The 19,933-nt window shown below is 41.4% G+C and overlaps 1 protein-coding gene across 4 annotated transcripts in view; it reads right to left on the bottom strand.

The window, feature by feature from the left end:
* WDR7 (WD repeat domain 7) overlaps window positions 1-19,933 on the bottom strand; it is a 240,268-nt gene that overhangs the window by 135,821 nt on the left and 84,514 nt on the right. For all 4 annotated transcript variants that reach the window (XM_066615954.1, XM_066615955.1, XM_066615956.1 and 1 more), the window contains one exon: window positions 16,074-16,187. In XM_066615954.1, the coding sequence (XP_066472051.1) occupies window positions 16,074-16,187 (114 nt within the window). The remainder of the gene's footprint in view (window positions 1-16,073; window positions 16,188-19,933) is intronic.

Below are 19,933 nucleotides of genomic sequence, written 5' to 3'. Positions count from 1 at the left end.
TGCTTATTCCTTTTCAGGTGCTTCTGTACATCAGTTAAAGGAAAGGTTAGAGGTAAGATGAGTTCATCTATCATTTTGCATCTCTTCAGTAAAACCTGTAACCACGTGATGCCATATGCCAGGTATTGATTTATGTGCAGATTCCCAAAGTTTCTGCTTATCAAATAACAGTTAGAAATGGTTATGTGTAATATTTAAGCAACTTTTTTGAGAAGAAAATTTGAGTGGCTGAGCTGAAGAATCATAGTTAACATGTGAAATTTTCCCCCTACATGCTCTCTGCTTTAGATTAAAACAAATGGTTTAAAATTTTACCATTATGACAGTTCTTAAAAACTGCTGCCCAGATGAGAGTGGTATAAGGTTAAAAAAAAAAAAAAAGACGACTGGCTACTTGAAATTTCAAAGAAGTGTTTTGGCTTGCTTTACACCAAATACAGGAAGAAGGTATGAGAACCCCACCCCCTGTAGAGCTTGGCAGTATGATCCCACAAGTGGAGTGCTGAAAGCAGAAGCAGACACTGAATAAGGCAACACTTTATAGGAAAGCTTTTTCTGCATCCAAGGGGAATCACAGAAATAAGTTCAGGCAGGAACAGCAGCTGTAGTTTAACTGCCAGCAGCATTATTATATGGCCAGATCAGCAGCTTTATGTTGCCACCTGTTGGATAAACACAATTCCAGTTTTATAGTACAGTTCTGTTCCACAATATTTGCATTTACATAGGGACATCTCCATTTTATATCCCCCCACCCGACTTTCTTACATCACTTATACAGAACAAAGATTAAAGTTGTTGGAGTGGGGTTAGGTGGCTCAAGGCTCTATAAAAACAAAAAGTCAAATCCATACTGCAGATGTCATTTAATTCAGTGAATACTTTCAAGAATGAGTAAGTGCTCTTTTGTTGCAAGTCTCAAGGAAACTAAAAATGTTCCGAAAATTGTATCACTGAATTTAAGACTAATACCACTGAGGACACTGCAATATGAATTGGCAACAAAAATACGCAGTTACACATCCACATGTTCAAGGCCTTCCTCCACAAGACACTACATGGAAGTCCATGAAATTCCACATAAGTGTCTTCATAAAAAAGTAAGAGGGCCTGACACAACCTCTGAGACAGCAATGCTGACAGTGCTACCCAGATACTTCTGTTCTCTGCATGATACAATTGTGATGCACTACAGAGCTTTATGCAGCTGATACAGAAAGATTAGTTTCCTTTCCATAGCACCACCTGAGGTTCACTTGCCTCAACACATCATAATTTAGGACCAAAATACATGTGAGATGTAGAAGTTCCACTACTGGAATTTCCAACATCATCTTTCAAAAAGCCTCCAATGGCCATGGTGTGAGCAGAGTGTTTAATCTTTTGCTCCTCTAAAGGAAAACTTAATGGCACATATTCTTTTTGTCCTTAAATGTTTTCCCTTCTGCAGCTAATAGTGATTTCAGGGTGTGTGAGTACAGGCATGACCACATATACGTGGGCATTCTGTTTCTGTTACCCCCCCCCCCCCAGAGAGCCAAAGCTGTGGATACAAGTGAATGCCTGTCCCCATGGTCCAGGGGGCCACCCTGTACTGGAGACAAGGGGAACTCTGCTCCCCTCACCTCCAGAGGAACTTCTGAGCCCAGCAGAGGCCAAGGATATCCATCCTCAGCATCTGCCAGGCTCAGACTGAGCTCAGTAGCTCAAATAGAGCTACTATTTTAGAGGCAAGCTGCCTCTGATTGCCAGATGCAGGGGGAGGGCATCAGGATGCAGGTTGTATCTGTTGTCTTGTGTGCTTCCTCGGGCATTTGGTGGGCCACTGTGAGATACAGGAAGCTGAACTAGATGGGCCCTTGGCCAGATCCAACGGGGTTCTTCTTATGTTCTTAAATAACATGACATCTGGTTTCACGGAGAAACTGAAGTGATGTTTTCAAAGCCTACAAAGGCATTGGGAGGCCTGGGGAAGGCCTCCAGGAGTTTCCAACGGGGTGAGGACTAGAATCACGAATAAGTGAATCTGTGGATACCGGATTCACAGATATGGAGGTCCCCTGTATTGGTTTGGATCAGGATCATGGCATGAGGCTGCCACTCATAACCACCTCTTTGAATTATTCCCAAAATGTAAAGGGCTACTTATCCAATGTCATATCACCTCAATGTACGTTGTAACACCCTCTCACAGCAACACTCCACATTGTGGAGGGAAGGAGGTCTGGTCTAGAGGGTAGAGCCTCCGTTAGCCCGAAGGTAACATCAGAAGGTCGCCAGTTCGAGGACACTGGCAGCTCCCTGAACAGCTGAGAATGGTGAGACCTTGAAGCAGCTGACAAGCCCAGCTGAGTGTTTCCACCTGCTCTTGCTGTGAGCAAGAAGTGTCTTGGCTGCCCTCCATGTGAGAGATGGAGCTGCTTGTCAGCCTGCATGGGAGAACTGGAGGCCAGAAGTGAGACCAAACCAGGAAGATCCATTTTGAATTGTTGTTGGTTCTTGAAAGAGAGAACCTCTATGATTGTAAAAATCCCCTCGAGGGATTTAGAAACGTCTGCCTATGTAAACTGCCTTGAATAAAGTCAAAGGAGTAATCCGAAAACCAGAAAGGCGGTATATAAATACCTAGTTATTATTATTATTACTGGGGAGTAAGATGGAAAATATATAATGGGATATCACATCACTACAGTGGGCAAGCAATCTCTTTTATGCTATGGGAGGTGAGAGAATTGCCAATTTTGGTGGCACCCTCATGTTGCAACATGCTGTTTCATCCCTAGTAAATGAGATCTGAGAGGGAAAAGTATGAAGTTTTTTCAACAAATCAAAAGGAAAATCAGAGTCTCTTAATGACAATATCCTTATATTTTCAGAATTTAGCAATCCAGGAAGACTTTTTGCTTTGATTCTCAACCTCACCTTTCCAAAAAACAAACACTTATTTGAATTTTCAGAGGCTTATGGTACAAGACCGAAGCTTTATCATAAACTCTGTTACAAATAATAAGTGGAATAGTAAATGAACTTTGTTTATCCATCTCAAAGGTATTTAATTCACCATTTAATTCATAAAAGGCATTTAATTCATAAAATATTGCTTTCTAAGCAATTTCTGGTCTTTAAACATGCAGAATTCTCTGGCCTCATGCACTGTATCCAAGACCACCACTGCTAAATACACAGACACAAAAAGGGAGTAGTTTCTGAAGTCCTTAATCATTACAAATATTCTAGATAAAGAAGGAATTTAAAAAGTAGGATTAAGCCATTCTCATTTAAGAAACAGTAACAATGTGTGTGAATTATTAAAGAATATCACTCAGTTTTCCATCTTTGCAACTCCCTTTATTCAGCAAGGCAAGCTGTCAGATACAGTGGTAACACTGATGAAAGAAAAAGCCTGTGGTTTCTGACAGCAGCAGTGAACTCTGACCCTCGAGGACTATAAAGCAGCCAACTTGGGCCCATTTTACATGAATGGAGCAGAGTGATTTACGTGGGCTAGTTTAAGTTTCAAGAGACAGATAACATCTTAAGAAAAGCCACAGAAATTATAGGAAGAACCATCTAAGCACAATTTTAAGATTGCAAAGCTTTACAATATAGGAGATTTTCAAGGATACATAACTGAATGTTAATTCGTGCACATAATTTACTGCCTTCTTGTAAAGCCTGAAACTTGGCTCACCTTTTCCAGACCTTAAGAAGTGCTTTGAGAAACTAAAGTATTTGTTAATCCACTAATGGGCACCGGCTCAATACAAGATACTATCGCACTCTCTTATCTTTGAGCACAACCTATATGTAACACTTGTACACATGTGCCAATTAAAAAAAATTAGCACATATGGTAAAACTTATCTGTGCCATCATGTTAAATATATGTGCATTGCTCACCCTGCCAAACAATGTTGTATGTGGAAAATGCACAACATTGTGAAATCAGGACCAAGTAAGTTTGCTATGTATTTTGAGCAGGAGGAGAAAAATTCAACAAGGCACTGCCATTACAGTGGCAGAGCCATTTTAAAAAAAAGATTTGTAGAAGCCTTCCCCCCTTTTTACAAAATATTTCAAATGAAGAACATAGTATAACAACATCCTTGAGTACTGCCTAGTAGTTAGGTCAAATGTCCCCTTCTTGTGCCCTCCTTTCCGTTTAAGGATCGAAAGCTGAATAGGGAGGACCTCCACTGCCACCATCAGATGCTACAGAGACGAGGCCGAGGGGGACTATCCAGGAAAAATTTATCTCCAGGAGAAAACTGAATTTAAGAGGTTCTTATTAACAAATCAAACCCACAGTTTGATCTGCAGGGTGAAGAGATAAGACAATCCACTGAATTTCCCATGAACATGGACTAGACAGGCAGTCAAAATGTAATTAGTTTATTAAGAAGGAATTAAAGAAAAGGAAAAGAGTTGGTAGAACACACAGAGCTTCCTCATAACTGAAGCTAAATATCTTTGATTTGGTGATGTCATCAAGTTATCTGATTGGAGGAGTGGATCCCATCTGGCTTCTCCATCCCACCCTAGACAGACAAGATTGCTGCCTGATTAGCAGACTTATTTCTAAGGAGAAAAGTTGCTTTAGATAGGCAGAAATTTTCTGAATCCACACAACCATGTGCTCTCTAGTAATGAAGTTTCAAACAAAGGACAAAGCTTTATGCTACTGAACCTACATAGTGTCTGGATAGTTAGAAGTACCCCCCCCCCAAAAAAAAATAATGGGGGAATATAGGGCATTCATCAGGGTCTCCTCCTCTACCCACTTATCAACATTTGGAGAATAATGCATTACAGATTTATGAGTCAAATTATGTTTTGCAGTCAAAATAGCTCTAAGAAACCAGGCCCAGTGTGCCTCTGACAAGGACAATTCTGCTAGTATGTTACTTGGCAAAGCATGTGTAATTTAGTGGCAGTCCCACATTTACCATCACATATTGTTCTGCCCCCTTTCGTAGGCTGCTTTCTGGAGGGTAGCCTCTCTTTAACAGACCAACCATAAAAAAGGAATTGTAAGAAAATAAAGGAACAGAGCCTGATCTCTGGTCCATCTGGCCCAATATTGCCACCCTTAACAGCAATTTCTGTCCAGTGCTCCCTAAAATCATGAAACACCTTGGAGGAAAACTTGGGATTTCTCTTACTCAGATTTAGATTTGAAAAGGGGCCAGTTTCAGTTTACAGAAAGGCTTGCAACACTCATGGATGACTAGCTGTGGCAATCTCAACAGATAAAAAAATACTGACATTTTCTTTAGCCCATGTCTTAGTCATTCCACTCAGGTACTGAAATGTCAAATGTCTATCCTTGACATCTGGAAGCAAGTACAGTACAATAAAAGGTTTGCTAGCTGGGGGAATGAAAATTGCCAGTTACCCAAATACCCCAGTAACAGCTTTCACAAGATTTACAATCCCTCCACCCCTTCCCTGACAGAGCTCCCTCTACTCCCTCACTTACCTGGTAAGTGACTCCCTGCATAGTGCTGCTCTGGCCTTCTTCCCTCTCTGTAAGGGTCTGTTAGAAAGAAAGAAAAAGTCCAACCTCTCCATTCCTTTCTCATCTGGCTTTTGTGGAAGTAAGTAGAACAATGCATTTCCTAGAGGATCCTCATAAAGAAGGGTGGAGCAGCACCACTGAGGGAACCCTGAGGGGTAAGTGGGGGGGGGGCTTGCTTAACCAATGCTTGGTTAAGCAGCCCACTCATTTAAATGGCATCTGGCCCTGCCTTAGGTGTCAGGCATGTCAGAGACCAGTAGCTGCTCCCAGAAAAGAAGTCCCAGGACCTCATTCTTTTAATATGGCAGCACTCAAGCTCATCACTGAAAATGACCTTAACAAAATTTTGCAGAAGTAGCAATTAGGCAGGAATGAATGGGAGAATGACTGGACCAGTTACTGAGAAGAAACTGAAACTGAAGGAAAGGAAGAAAGCTACTTTCCTTGCCCCCATAAACAACTTTAGGACAGGGCCCCTTGGACACAACAAACTTCAAAAAAGAACAGATAGTTTTCATAAAGCAATGTTATCTGTTAACCAAGGGCCAGAGGGAGAAAAAGGGTAGAAATGGGCTTGCCATCTGGACTTTTGATAAGGAGGTACCACTGTCTGTCCTGCTACTACCCAGAGTAAGAAGTCAGGAAGGAAAAATGGAAAATTCCAGTTTACATCAGCCCTGACCAAGTGATGGGAGGTGAAGGAGAGGCCCTAAGGACAAAGCCTGGCCCATGGGAAGACTTTCCCAATCAAGGAGATAAAAGATGGTGACCCACATGATGGACTGGGCTTTTCTTCTGCTTCCACATAATTTGCATGCTTCTGAATAGTAGACTTTAAGGACCAGCCTTGATGGGAAGAGCTTGAGAGTATGTATGACTTAAAGACTAGGAAGCAATACAGAGCTATTATTCTAATGTGCTGCAATGAATAAAGCTTTCTTTGATTGGATTTCACTGACTGGAGCTGCCTCTTCCAGAGAAGAAAAAGATCCTGCTACAGGCACAAAGGTTGGGGATCACCTTCCTTGGTCCCTTCCCTCCTGTAAGGAAGGCAACTTTGGCCCAAGTCTACCTTTTGGTCCCTAACAAAGAAGATTCTGGTTAACCAAATGCCAACTTTTACTTCCACTTACAAAGAGTATGCACTTAAAAACTAACCACCACCACCACCACCACCACCACACACACACTTTCTTCTGGTAGTTTTTCTGCACTGGATATAGGTTAGAAGCTCAATTCACATTTGTAGAGAGAGCATTGCAGGCAGCTATAGTATGGCATGATAGGGTGTGGACGTGAATGTCACTGGAACCAAGTGAAGAACCATTCCCAATTCAGCCACTTTTCAAGCATACAATTTGCACACATGATCTGGTCTAAATCGGTTATCCTCATTCTCCCACCCCAAGATATAATTTCCTTTTTTTGCTACTAATTTAGTATACAGCTTCACAATCTGCCAAAAATATCTGTAGGTGGCAATGGCAGCTGAAGGCAGTAGAATTTTATATATGAAACTGCAGATCTACAGAGGAAAAACAAGAAGAAAATAAGAGTATTTGGTTCAATTGAAAGACTGCAGCATGCTGACCATGAAAGAGACTAGAGAGTTACTGAAGAAGAGTCCCTAAGGCCATCTCACCAATATGCATTTGGCAGCCCAGTGGATTGGGCCACTAAAGGAATACAGAATAAGGAAGAGAGGTGGTACAAGTATGAAATGCAGCAGTCATATTTTCACTTCCAACAATAATGCTGCTAAAAAAATTAGATAATGCCCATTTAAGATTAAACCAAACTCCTTTGTTTTGAATGCATATCCTTTAAGGGAATTCACATCATTACAGAAAACAGTTTCTGAATTCGTCAATCTGCTAAATATGGCTTCAAGAGATCATTACAAAATATTGTCAAAAACCTGAACACAAATGGCTTCTTTAGTAGCTTATCACTTTAGGCTTTTCATCACAAAGTCTCTTTGGCCTAGGCAAAGGTAATCACCCATGAGCAGTCTTGATCTTCAGCTGATCACTTATTCCAAAGCAACTGCAAATGGAAGAGATTGGGCAATTGATGCCTAGGAACCATTTACCTAATGCCAGCAAGTTCTTTCAACCCGGCATGTAAAAAGTACATAGAAACTTCCCACAGGCTAGGCCAGTGGTCTTCAACTTGGGGTTGGGACCCCAATGGGGTCAAAGAGCCTAATCTATGGGGTCCCAGCAACTAACGGTTTGAAAATAAAAAGTATAGCTCCCTTCTCCCACTACTGAACCACACTGTCTTCTCCTGCAAATGCCATGCTCTGGCTTCTTCAATCTGCTAGAGACAGGCCAGAGAGTAGCCTCCTTTGGGAAGGTGGACTCGATGGTATGTACCTTCAACATTCATGCTTGTATTGAAACTAAGTGTGCAAGAGAGACATATACTTTCACAGCAGCTTTTAGCTTTGCATTCCAGACTTGGTTCACCCTTCAATATGGTGCAAAATTACGTCAACGCTGCCAGCCAGAAGGGATATACAGATGCTTTATTAGCAGAGAACCTCAGAAACTAGCAACAAGCTCAAATCAATACTCAGTCTCACACTAAATCCTTTTTCAACTATATCCCAGAACACTGGAAATGGATATTTTTCAGCATTTGATGCATTCAAAAAATGATTCATTTGTACTATATTTACATTCCTGAACTTACAGTGACAATGCGCTTTCCCAAGTCTATCCACTATCCTAACAAATTAAAGAGACACTGATGATACACACGTGAAGCAAAGGGAATAGAACAATGGTGGTTACTGCAGGTGATCAGGTAAAATGCAACCACTGGCTACTGTGAACAATGGTTTCAAGATGCATTTATGCATGTTTCCTTCCACATGTTCCAAGTGGCATCAAAAGGGCAGAACGCAAAGTACTTTAAGGCAGATGTTCAAATGAGATTTCTACTCATTGACAGAACTATGAACACTTTAAAGAATGCTTTAAAGCACATTTCATGTTGCTGACCAGAATTATTGCATAAGCAAGGTGGCAAAATGAATTTCACAGTTCATCTTAAGAAAGGCCACAGTTTATCCTACTATTTACATTTAAATACCTATGAAGCTTGAGTAAACAAAAGGAAATAACACAATATTTATAACAGCAGATACCTATAGATACTATTAATACACATTTCTAGGAGCAAAAGAGATCATCCAAATATAATACCATTTAATGTAGTGCTCTTTTCCTTTGATTTCAGACAAACGCCTCACTTTAGAAAGTCAGGAAAAAACTTGGAGAAGTTCCATTTCAAGGTAAGTGAAATAATAATATAATCAGTCATAATAAAGAACTAGTGAACTGGTAAACAGAATGCAACCAAGATCCATTCTATTGCTTTCTCTCCATAAATTAAAAGTGAGATTTACAGTGGATTACATAAACAATTGAGGAAGGCATTTGGTAGATGCTTAGCCCAATAGGAACAATAGCTACAATAAGCATTTCTTTATACAGATAGTACTAGGAAGTGGCAGGAGTAGTACAGAGGTAGGAAGCACACAACAAAACTTTTAAAGTGCTGTCTTTGTCCACTTAAGCAAAAAAAGATTACTGACCAAAAAGGGAAACCTTGTGCTACCTCCAGAGCTCTTGATAGGGTGACAACATTGGCTTGGCTTTGGTCAAAAGCCAGAACGGTAGCAAAGAAGCCCTCCCAACAGTACTGCCATTTTTGCTCAGAAATGAGAGCTGGACTGACTCTGTGTGTGTGTGGGGAGGGGGCACCCTAGGTGTTGGGACTGAGCCATCAGTCAAACTAACCGCCTCTGCTCTCCATTTCAGGCAAGAACAGGAGTTTTTTTTTTTTGGGGGGGGGGGGGGTCCCAATTAGAACTTCCAATTGGAAGCTGTTCACCCAAGAAACTTCATGTGCTTTGGCAATGCAACAACCCCCAAGCCTTCTCCCAACATGAGAGTTGGATAATTTGCACCACTAGCATGTAACTACAGATATTATTCCTGCCTGTTTCTGCTCCAAAACTTGAAAGAAAGAATGGGGCTTACGATGCTTACCAGTGGTAGCACTACATTCACCACAGCAAGCAGAAACAAGAAAGTCTGATTTTAGAATATTCTACATTTGTATCCCTCGAATAATGCTGGGGCCAAACAGATGCAATTTCATGCAGTCATTGAACATATCTTCTGAAATATTCTTCCAACTATTCAATTTATCTCCCCTCAACACAATGTTTAAAACATGGGCAAGGATTTTAAAGGATTTAAAAGGTATAGTACACACATATTTCTACAGAATTTCCAACACTGCTTGACACTTTTGCGCAGACTAGTGTTTTAACTCCTGCTTTCAACATTTCTGACATTTGTTCTTTGGGATTCTTATTGCGTATTTAATATTTTTGTTAGTCATTCTATTTGTATTTGGGAAAGGAGGATTGAAACAGCATACATAAAATGACATTAGAATTCTAAAACCCCAATTAAGAGAGAATTTGGAAAGAACACACATTGGTGTTGAAAAGAATAACACTGAATTGCAGATATGATCATATCGCTTTAACTTGTAAGGAGTTAAATCTGTCAACGAGACGTCATGACATAGTATCATATTCTGTGCTTTTGACAATGTCAGTGACATTTGACCTCTGCTCCTATTATGTGGTCAGCTGTGCTGACCAAGAAGCAAGTAGACCGCATCTTATAGACAGAGACTGCCGGATTAACCCATACAGCAACTGCATCCATTTGATGTTCACGTTTACATTTAAAAATATGAAAGGGCGTGCAAAATCATTAATTTAAGAATCAACATGCATTAGTGTGCAGGGCAGGGCATTTAGCTGTTAGGTGAACAGAAACAGTGCATTGGGAAAAATACAATTTCTTTTTAAACGAAAAGATTTTAAAATCTCTAATATAAAATTGGTTCAAGCAGGCCAATTTCTTATTCCATTTCTTCCCCCTTCAGACATTCTGTTTTAATTTTTGTGTGTGTGTTTTTTTCCCCAAATGACACATTCCTTGGGGGGGGGGCACTAAACATGCTCAATCTGCATCAGATGGTCCTCCATTTATTTAAATGTACAGTTATTAACTTCTGCATATTAGGGATTGCAAATATGGATAAACAACTCCCTTATCTTTGGGTATTTCTGTCATGCATACAAACAGACAGGCACTCAGTCAACTGAGTTCATTATTAGTGTATAGATTAAAAATAACTTGTTCATCTTTTTCATTCCCTTTTTACAACACCACACCAAAAACAAAATGGCCTTAAAAAAGTGCCTGTAATTCTCAGCACTACCAAACTAAAGGCTGCAGCTCAGTGGCACAGCTAAGGGGATGCAGGGGATAGCAGTTGTACCAGGCATCAATCTTTAGGGGGGCAACAAGCTGAGCTTGACACTAGTGACCAAAATTGTGAAATTTTGGTATGTATGAATAATACCATCATGTTATGTGTCATTGGAAAGGTAATTTAATGCAGAATGCAATGAAACAAACTGCATTGGAATATTTGTATTCTATCAAAAGTTATGACCAATTAACCAGAAAATGAAAACACAACTGCTTTATGAAACAAAAAGTGGATTTGCTTAACTCAAAACTGACTTACGAGACTGACTGTTCCAAGTGCCAATGAGATGTTATTATGATACAGCATGGAACCAATAAATTTTTATTTATTTACTTAATTAATTAAATTTGATTTTGTCATGGAGGGGGAGCTACAAAATCTTCTTTGACTCCAGGTAGCAGATAGATGCCTTAGCTATGCCACTGACTGGGGGGAGGCAGCAGAGCAAGTGGGTGGGGAGCTACTGGGGGGAACAGGTGAGTTCCAATTTTCACTTTTTAAAAAGCTTGGGCGTGACATCACTTCCAGTTGTGACATCACTTCCAGGGCAACATTTTGAGTTTGGCACCGGGCTACACGATCATTAGCTACGCCACTGCTGCAGCTCTAAGAAAGGTCCCTTTCCAGGAATCCTAGCAGCATCACACACTCAAAAAAATTTAATGTCCAGGCAAAAATGGTGAATGACTATTTCTGAATAATTATTTTTGCTACATTTGCTACAAACTGTAACATACTAAATGAACTTCTACCTTCCATTGGTGAAACTAAATTTTGTGGGGGGGGGGAGCTGCTGCTAAAACAGCTGGCTAATATAAAGTTCCCCCATCCCTTTATGAAGTATAGTACTTGACGTCAGATGCCATTACACTGTATGTTTCCTCAACACCATTTCACATCACTGGATGCCATGGGCATGGGTAAGTTTTACTAGTCATTACAGGGGCTAGTGCAACTCCATAAGGGAGCATTGTTTTGTGCAGCAGTCTCACATTTCTTGCAAAATGATGCTTTCACTCACCATGCAAGTAACCACCAAGGCAATCAACCCGCATGAAGAATAGAGGACATCACTCTCCACCAAGTTAACACTTTGCTAGTCTGCAAGAAAGCATGTGGGGAAGGGTGTGCATGGAGATTCTAAACATCTCTGGCCCAAGCTCGACTTATTTTGAAGCATGTCTGGTGGTTGCTAAGCAATTGTAACATGCTAGCTGCCTCATTCGCCCCCAGAGAAATGGCTGGGCTTTGCTGTAAAAGGATAAGATGAACAGAGGATAGAATAGGAAAGGGGAGAAAGACTTGCAGTTGTGGGGAAAGGAAGGCAGAAAGGAACATGCATCTTGGGTACACACAAATCATGGTGCAAAAGTAGTTAGAGCCACCGTGGGCAGATAAATTAACCACCACAAATCCCTCTCTCCCAAATATAATACATTCTCTGTACATAATTTTCATGCTTCTAAAATATAGTGCATGTTAACTAGCACTGGAGCCAACATGAGGATTGGTGATACAGCAACTTTTGGACAAAAGGGAGGCCTTGGATCTCAAAACCCACATTCACTTTCATGTATGCCATTTTTTTGTTTGTTTCAAATACTGCAAAAACCAACCAACAAACTAATGGTATAGCATATGGTGGTCCAACACATGGGCGCTTTTTGGCAACCCCATTCTGAAGAGCCCCACTGCAGTTCCCCCCACTGCCTCCTCCCACTTCAGCAGCTTTTCAGTTTCTCTGCCACACCTTTCCAGTTTCTCCTTTGGAAGAAGGGTCATGTGCCCCTCCCAGATGCTAGTAGTCAGACTGCCCTGCTATAGCAACAATGTGTCTAATGAAGAGATGACCTTACTAAGAATTTACAACATGTGAACCATCATAACCAAGCTCTTCAGTTTCACTCCTGGTATAGCTACTAGATTTCATATTCTAATTTATTTAAGCTTCTCATCAATAGAAATATTTTTTTTTTAAACCCTCCATAGATATCTATGCCAGCATTTCTCAAACTGTGGGTTGGGACCTGATTTCTGGTGGGTTTCACAGAGCCACCGATAAAAAAACAGGTTATGGAAAGATAAATAACTAGTTACCTCAAGCCCCAAGGCTATTCTAAAATCAGATAGCTGCTAAATGCCCTGCAAAGAGCTGAGCTCCTACAGTCTGCAAGCTTGTATAAATATAGGGAGATAAATGTTTGAACATCCTTTTTTCTGGCCTATTTTTTTCCAGGTTAATCAATGACAGGTAGTGGGGGCAGCTGAAGGCTGGATCACACAACTAAGCCCCTCAAGCAATGGGGCTATTCATTAGGGCTGCCTCATTACAGGAAATGGTTCAAGGTATTTATTTTTCATTTGCAAAAAAATAAAATAGTACTTGTAAATAAATTTTAGATCACATTTTTAAAAAAAATCTTGTAAAGCTAGATGGGTCCCAATAGAGCAGGCCCTGGTACTATAAAGTCTGATAACCTCTGATCTATACAGAGCTCAAGCAAGCAACAGACTTCAAAATGAAGCTGGCAGACTCCAAAATGAAACTACAACCTGAAGCTTACTAGACCATCCGTTCCCGCCCCCCGGAAACTAAAGAAGACTTATTTAAACTAAGAAACTTATTTAAACTAAGAAACTAATTATTTAAATGATTTCAACTGAGACAAATCCTAAGTATGTACAGTCTACACAGGTGGTGAGATGGTAGAGGAGACTACACCACATGAGAACATGGGTAGAAGGTTACTATGTTCAAAAATGCTACTCATGATAAACTGCCTACAAGTGTGTACAGTATATGAAGAAAAACAAAAACAGCAGGGTGGTAGGTTTTAGCCTAGCTCTTGCTTTGCTGTGGAAGGTTTTGGCTTATAAGTCACAGGGAAGTGTCAAACAGTATAAGCTTCCCATCTACAGTCTGAAGTGATACAGTCCACTTTACCATCTCATCTATTGTTTCATTCAGTTTCATGTGACGATCATGTATTTGCTCATGTCCAGCTCTTTTTTCTTCTGGCTGTCCTTTATTCTCTCCCACTGTTGATATTTAGAATTTAAGCTCTTCAGGGCAGAGACTTTTGTCTCTTGCTTCCACTATTCTGTAACATACCACGTAGACTGATGTCAGAATACTAGATACACGAAGAGTTGCATTATCTGACATGCACGGGGAGGCTGTTACCAAATGTGCAGGTTAACACACCTTTTAAAGCATCCACCTCACAACAGAAGCCTCCTTCTGTGGTGCTACTCTACCCTTTTTGCTTCTTCATGAGGCCTCTGTGAGAAAGGAAGTGAAACATCTTGATTCCCTAAGAATTCTCAAAAAGAAAAGGCAGCTAGACCAGGACCACAGAGGAGGCATTGTCAGTTAAGTGATGGAAGGGGCTGGCAGGTTTGCTTAACTGATTCTTCAACAAGAAGCATGCTCATTTAACTGGCATCTCCACAAACCTGAGGTAGCGGACAAACATTTAGGTTAACATCCATGTGCTGGATAAGTGGCTTTTATTTTTCAGGAAGCTAGCTCTTAAGAAAAGAATTCTCTTTGAATTCTGAGAACAAGTCATAACATGAAAACAAACTGACTTGGCATCTGCATTAATTCCATGCAGATATTTTAAACCTTTACCCCAACAATAAGGTGTAAGCTCATATTATTTGAGGTAAAAAAAATTTTCAGAGAAAGAATTCTAAAAAGTGGAGTGAGCAAATGTCCATGACATCTTGCATTAAGCAAAATACTGAGCAAAATCAAACATGGTACTCATTGGTTTCAGTGGAAGAACTGCCCCTTAGAAAACTGCAGTCCACATTTCACCAATATGAAGATGCAAATTAGAAAATCAACAAGGGTAATAAAAATAGAACACAATATTTGTAGCAATAGGTTTCTAAATAAAATACACAGAAAATGTTAATTTATGAAATTATGCAATGTTGAATTATTTAGGGGGCAATCCAAACCTGCGCTGGAACAGGCAAGCCAGGAGGCTTGTACTGCATCCAAAGCAGGTTTGTGGGCAGCAACAGCTCAGCCAGTGGCAAGGGGAAACTCTTCCCCTTACCCCTGGGTAAGGGATGCTGGCCCCAATGGGTCTCCTCAGACCCGCACCACCTCGGGAGGTAGTGAATGTCCGAGGAGAACGGAATGGTTTGAAGCCGCTCTGTTCTTTGTGGGGACAGGGGTTGGGATCTGGCATAACTGCCAAGTCCCAGCCCCGCCTCCAGCTTCCCACACGCCCGCCTCCAGGGCCACCCTTCGCCCACCCTCCCCCCACCCAGGAACGCCTCTTTCCCTCCTCCTCCCTGCCCCCCCATGCCTACCTTTGCTGCTTGTGTTAGCGCGGGTGTGCCAACACAAGCGGCTGCTCGGAAGCCGGCACAGAGGCTTATGTCAGGGACTTGGACCTGCCCAAGTCAATGTTAGGATTGCGCCCTTAGGGTATAATTCAGCTGAAATGTCGTTCAAAATTTATGTACATAAGAACAGCCCTGCTGGATCAGGCCAAAGGTCCATCTAGTCCAGCTTCCTGTATCTCACAGTGGCCCACCAAATGCTTCAGGGAGCACACAGGACAACAGACACAACCTGTGTCCTGGTGCCCTCCCCTGCTTCTGGCAATCAGAGGCAGCCTGCCTCTAACGCCAAGAGCTTACACATACCTACTATGACTTGTAACCTGTAATGAACTTTCCCTCCAGAAATTTGTCCAATCCCCTCTAGGCAAGATGCCATCACCACTTCTTGCGGCAAAGAGTTCCACAGACTAATTACATGCTGGATAAAGAAATATTTTCTTCTGTCTGTCCTAACTCTCCCAACACACAGCTTTAGTGGATGTCCCCTGGTTCTAGTGTTATGCAAGAGGGAAAAGAGCATCTCTCTATCCTTTCTGTCCATTCCCTGCATGATTTTGTATGTCTCAATCATGTCCCCCCTCAGGCGCCTCTTTTCTAGACTGAAAAGCTCAAAATGCTATAGCCTTTCCTCATAAGGAAGGTGCCTCAGCCCAGTAATCATTTTAGTAATTCTCTTTTGCACCTTTTCCATTTCCACTATATCTTTTCTGAGATGTGGCGACCAGAACTGGACGCAATACTCCTGGTTGGCCTTACCGTACTTTGCAAACATCTTATAGAAAAGTAAATAAAAAAACACTGGCTTATTTGGAACGCTTACCTGCTGTGATGTCATCATCAACCAGATCATGCTCTTCTTCTTGAGTTTTGGTTTCGGCCCCCGATTGTTCTGGACTAGCAGTAGCAGTCTGAATGGCTTCTGTGGTCACTCCAGCTGCAAGAAAATCAAGGCACATAACAGCTCTTTAGTTTGGAACTAAAGAAATTATTAGCCACATTAAAGAAGTGCAAAGTACAAGACAGACGTCTCTGAAGTTGTTGACCTTTTCCTTCTCCATTTCCAAAAACCTGATGACTGACCCAGTCTCACCAGATTCCTTGAAGATCATGTCAAGATAGAAAATAGTTTCTCATAGCTAGCCTTCATCGGAGACTGCTTTGATTGGGCTCACCAACATACATGGGCTCACCTTATGTATGCACAACTATACTGTTTTTGCAGTATTTAGTAGATTATTAATCTGCTCACATTTAATAATAATTAAAATTCTTTTCCTAAGGCATCCAGTTGCCTATAGATTCTTTAAATACTGTGAAGTGCAATTTGTTAGAAACAAAGTCTAGAGAAAATTCACTGGTACAGTATTCATTCTGACACAATGCCACCTCTTTTACTTCCTTCAAAGCACTTATTAAAACCTACATTTTCTGTGAAGACTTGGGCATAGGGCCTTAGGCCCAAATCCTAACCAACTTTCCAGCTCTGGCATAGAGGTGCCAATGGGAAGTGTGCTGCATTCTGCAATTGGGTGGCACTCACTGAGTCCTCCTCAAAGTAAGGGAATGTTTATTCCCTTATCTCCGAGCTGCATTGTCCTTAAGTCGGTGCTGCAAAGTGGGTTAGGACTGCGCCCTTAGACTCCATTCTCAACTCTAGCTAAGCATATGTATGTATGTACCTCTATTTACTGTAACCAAGCCTAATTTGGCATACATGAAATTTCACATATTCTTCCCCATTCTCCCAGGCATCAGTCTCCTCCCCGTCGCCTTCCTTTGTCTCTTCTAGGTTGAGTGTCCCTGAAGGCAGGGACCTGTCATAAAACAGCCATGCACGTTGATGGTACAACTACTACTACTACTACTACTACTGAAACAATTGTATATTCATCGCCTGTTTACCCTGGCCCCATTCCCCCTTCCTCGTCCCCATTGTCGCAAAAATTCCCTTGCCTCAAGGGGAAAAAAAGCTATGGGGAGAGTCCCAGTGGGGGCAGACCCTGGCACGTCAGTCAGAAAGATCTGGACACCAGATAAGCAGTTTAATAAACAGTTCACTTGACAAGAACAAGAGTATGAGGAAAGGGAAGGTATACGGGATAAGAGAGGTAGGTATACAATCCTCTCCACACTTTCTTGGGAGTAAGCCCCATTGCCTGGAATGGGGCTTACTTCTGAGTAGAAACACATAGGGCTGGACTCTTAAAAGATCAGCATCCCAACTGTGAAAGAAGCTGGGTAGCTGGCAATGGGGAGGGCTGAGTATGGAGCGGAGGGCATTGACAACAGCTGCCTTAGTTTCCTTCCATCCGGATGTGTCAGGCTGCAGTGTATTTGCGTAACTCTATGAAATTTAGCACAAGGAATTATGTGTTTTTTGTTAATCGCGTCAAGTCACGGAACGGAACTAACGCGGATAAATAGGCTCCAACTGTATATGTGTGTATAAGAAACTTCATAGCACTCATCACCTTTGTGCTCTTCTAACCTCTATGAGAATCTCTATCTTATAAGCCAGGGATAACTATTTCCTTACATTCTTACTTCAATTAATTGTTCAAATCACACCACAGCTCAATCTTGCACCACTGTTTGATCTTAGCCTGTGGCAAATTACTGTAGAGTTTCCAGCACTCATAGTTAAAATCTCTGGGTCTACTGGCCATAAAATTCCAAAACAGCTAGTTTTGTTTGATGATTTAAAAGCAACATTCCATTCTACAATTGCTGTAGACATCATCAGGCATCCAAAGGCAAACTCCACCGTATAGTTCACCACAAACCAGGAACAGACAATTCTAATCTTCTTCCCTCGCATATGGGAGAAAGAGTGCATGAGCCTGAAGTTCAAGGCTGCTCATGCTCAAGGAGGCAAACAATGGTTTATTTTCTGTCCAAATGCACTCAATACGAGTAGAACACTGTTATTAAATAAACCATACTGCTATGACAGAAGTGCTAGCTGGGCCAGCAACTTTCAACCTTTTTCATCTCACAGCACACTGACAAAGCACTACAATTGTCAGGGCACACCATCAGGTTTTTGACAATTGACAAGACACACCATGAGGGCTCACATCCCCCATTGGCCCTACTAATAAATGACCTTCTCCAAATTCCTGTGGCACACTTGTGGACCACTCGTGGCATACCAATGTGCCACAGCACAGTGGTTGAAAATGGCTAAGCTGGGCAATGGCATAAGCTCAGATATGTTTGCTATTTAGAAAGCATTGGCAGCTTCCATAGAAAGCATTGCTTACACTAGTTTATACTTAACATTCAAAAGCTGAAGTATATTATTTATTATTCACAAAACAAATCAACTGTGAGATTTCATCTGAACCTTGATGAGAAAAAAATCATAAATAAGAACAAAAAAAAAAGGGAACATGGCAGCAGCAACCCAAAGACCAAAAAAAGAAAGAATGTGAAAAACAGAAATAAATCAGATGGAGACAGACTGTGAAATATGGCTTCTTTTTTGAAGTAAAGTCAATGAACAAGAGCATGCATTGTCAAGCCTGACCTCCCTGCTCTCCAGTGCTTTTGAGATAACTGCTTAAGAGTAATACTAACAAACAAGCTTATTTTATGTGCAAAATATTGAATACTAGATTTTTTAAATATTTTTGGCTAGAAAAGAGTAACATGAAATTATTTCAGCAATGTAAGAGGGAAATAGGAAGGTCAAACACCACATTTTGTAGAACAGACACTGTGTTTGTACTAAATTCTGGACTAGCAGCAAACATAAATTGGAAAGGCATTCCACTGATTATATATATTCGCTAAATATATGTATGTTATATACTATAATATATACATATTTTGGATCTGATGGATTCTTTTATTGAAAACTAGTAGACTACGGGCGCAATCCTATCCTGCACTGGAACAGGAAAGCCAAGAGGCTTGCGCTGTATCCACCGCAGGTTAGGGGCTCAAGGCAGCTCAGTCAAGGCATGTGGATGCGGGAGAAACCCGTGGACATTATATATCTGGACTTTCAGAAGGCGTTTGACACGGTCCCTCACCAAAGGCTACTGAAAAAACTCCACAGTCAGGGAATTAGAGGACAGGTCCTCTCGTGGATTGAGAACTGGTTGGAGGCCAGGAAGCAGAGAGTGGGTGTCAATGGGCAATTTTCACAACGGAGAGAGGTGAAAAGCGGTGTGCCCCAAGGATCTGTCCTGGGACCGGTGCTTTTCAACCTCTTCATAAATGACCTGGAGACAGGGTTGAGCAGTGAAGTGGCTAAGTTTGCAGACGACACCAAACTTTTCCGAGTGGTAAAGACCAGAAGTGATTGTGAGGAGCTCCAGAAGGATCTCTCTAGACTGGCAGAATGGGCAGCAAAATGGCAGATGCGCTTCAATGTCAGTAAGTGTAAAGTCATGCACATTGGGGCAAAAAAATCAAAACTTTAGATATAGGCTGATGGGTTCTGAGCTGTCTGTGACAGATCAGGAGAGAGATCTTGGGGTGGTGGTGGACAGGTCGATGAAAGTGTCGACCCAATGTGCGGCGGCAGTGAAGAAGGCCAATTCTATGCTTGGGATCATTAGGAAGGATATTGAGAACAAAACGGTTAGTATTATAATGCCGTTGTACAAATCGATGGTAAGGCCACACCTGGAGTATTGTGTCCAGTTCTGGTCGCCGCATCTCAAAAAAGAC

The sequence above is a fragment of the Tiliqua scincoides genome, chromosome 2 (assembly GCF_035046505.1).
Source record: "Tiliqua scincoides isolate rTilSci1 chromosome 2, rTilSci1.hap2, whole genome shotgun sequence".
Lineage (NCBI taxonomy): Eukaryota > Metazoa > Chordata > Lepidosauria > Squamata > Scincidae > Tiliqua > Tiliqua scincoides.
This window is presented reverse-complemented; position numbering and strand designations above follow the sequence as displayed.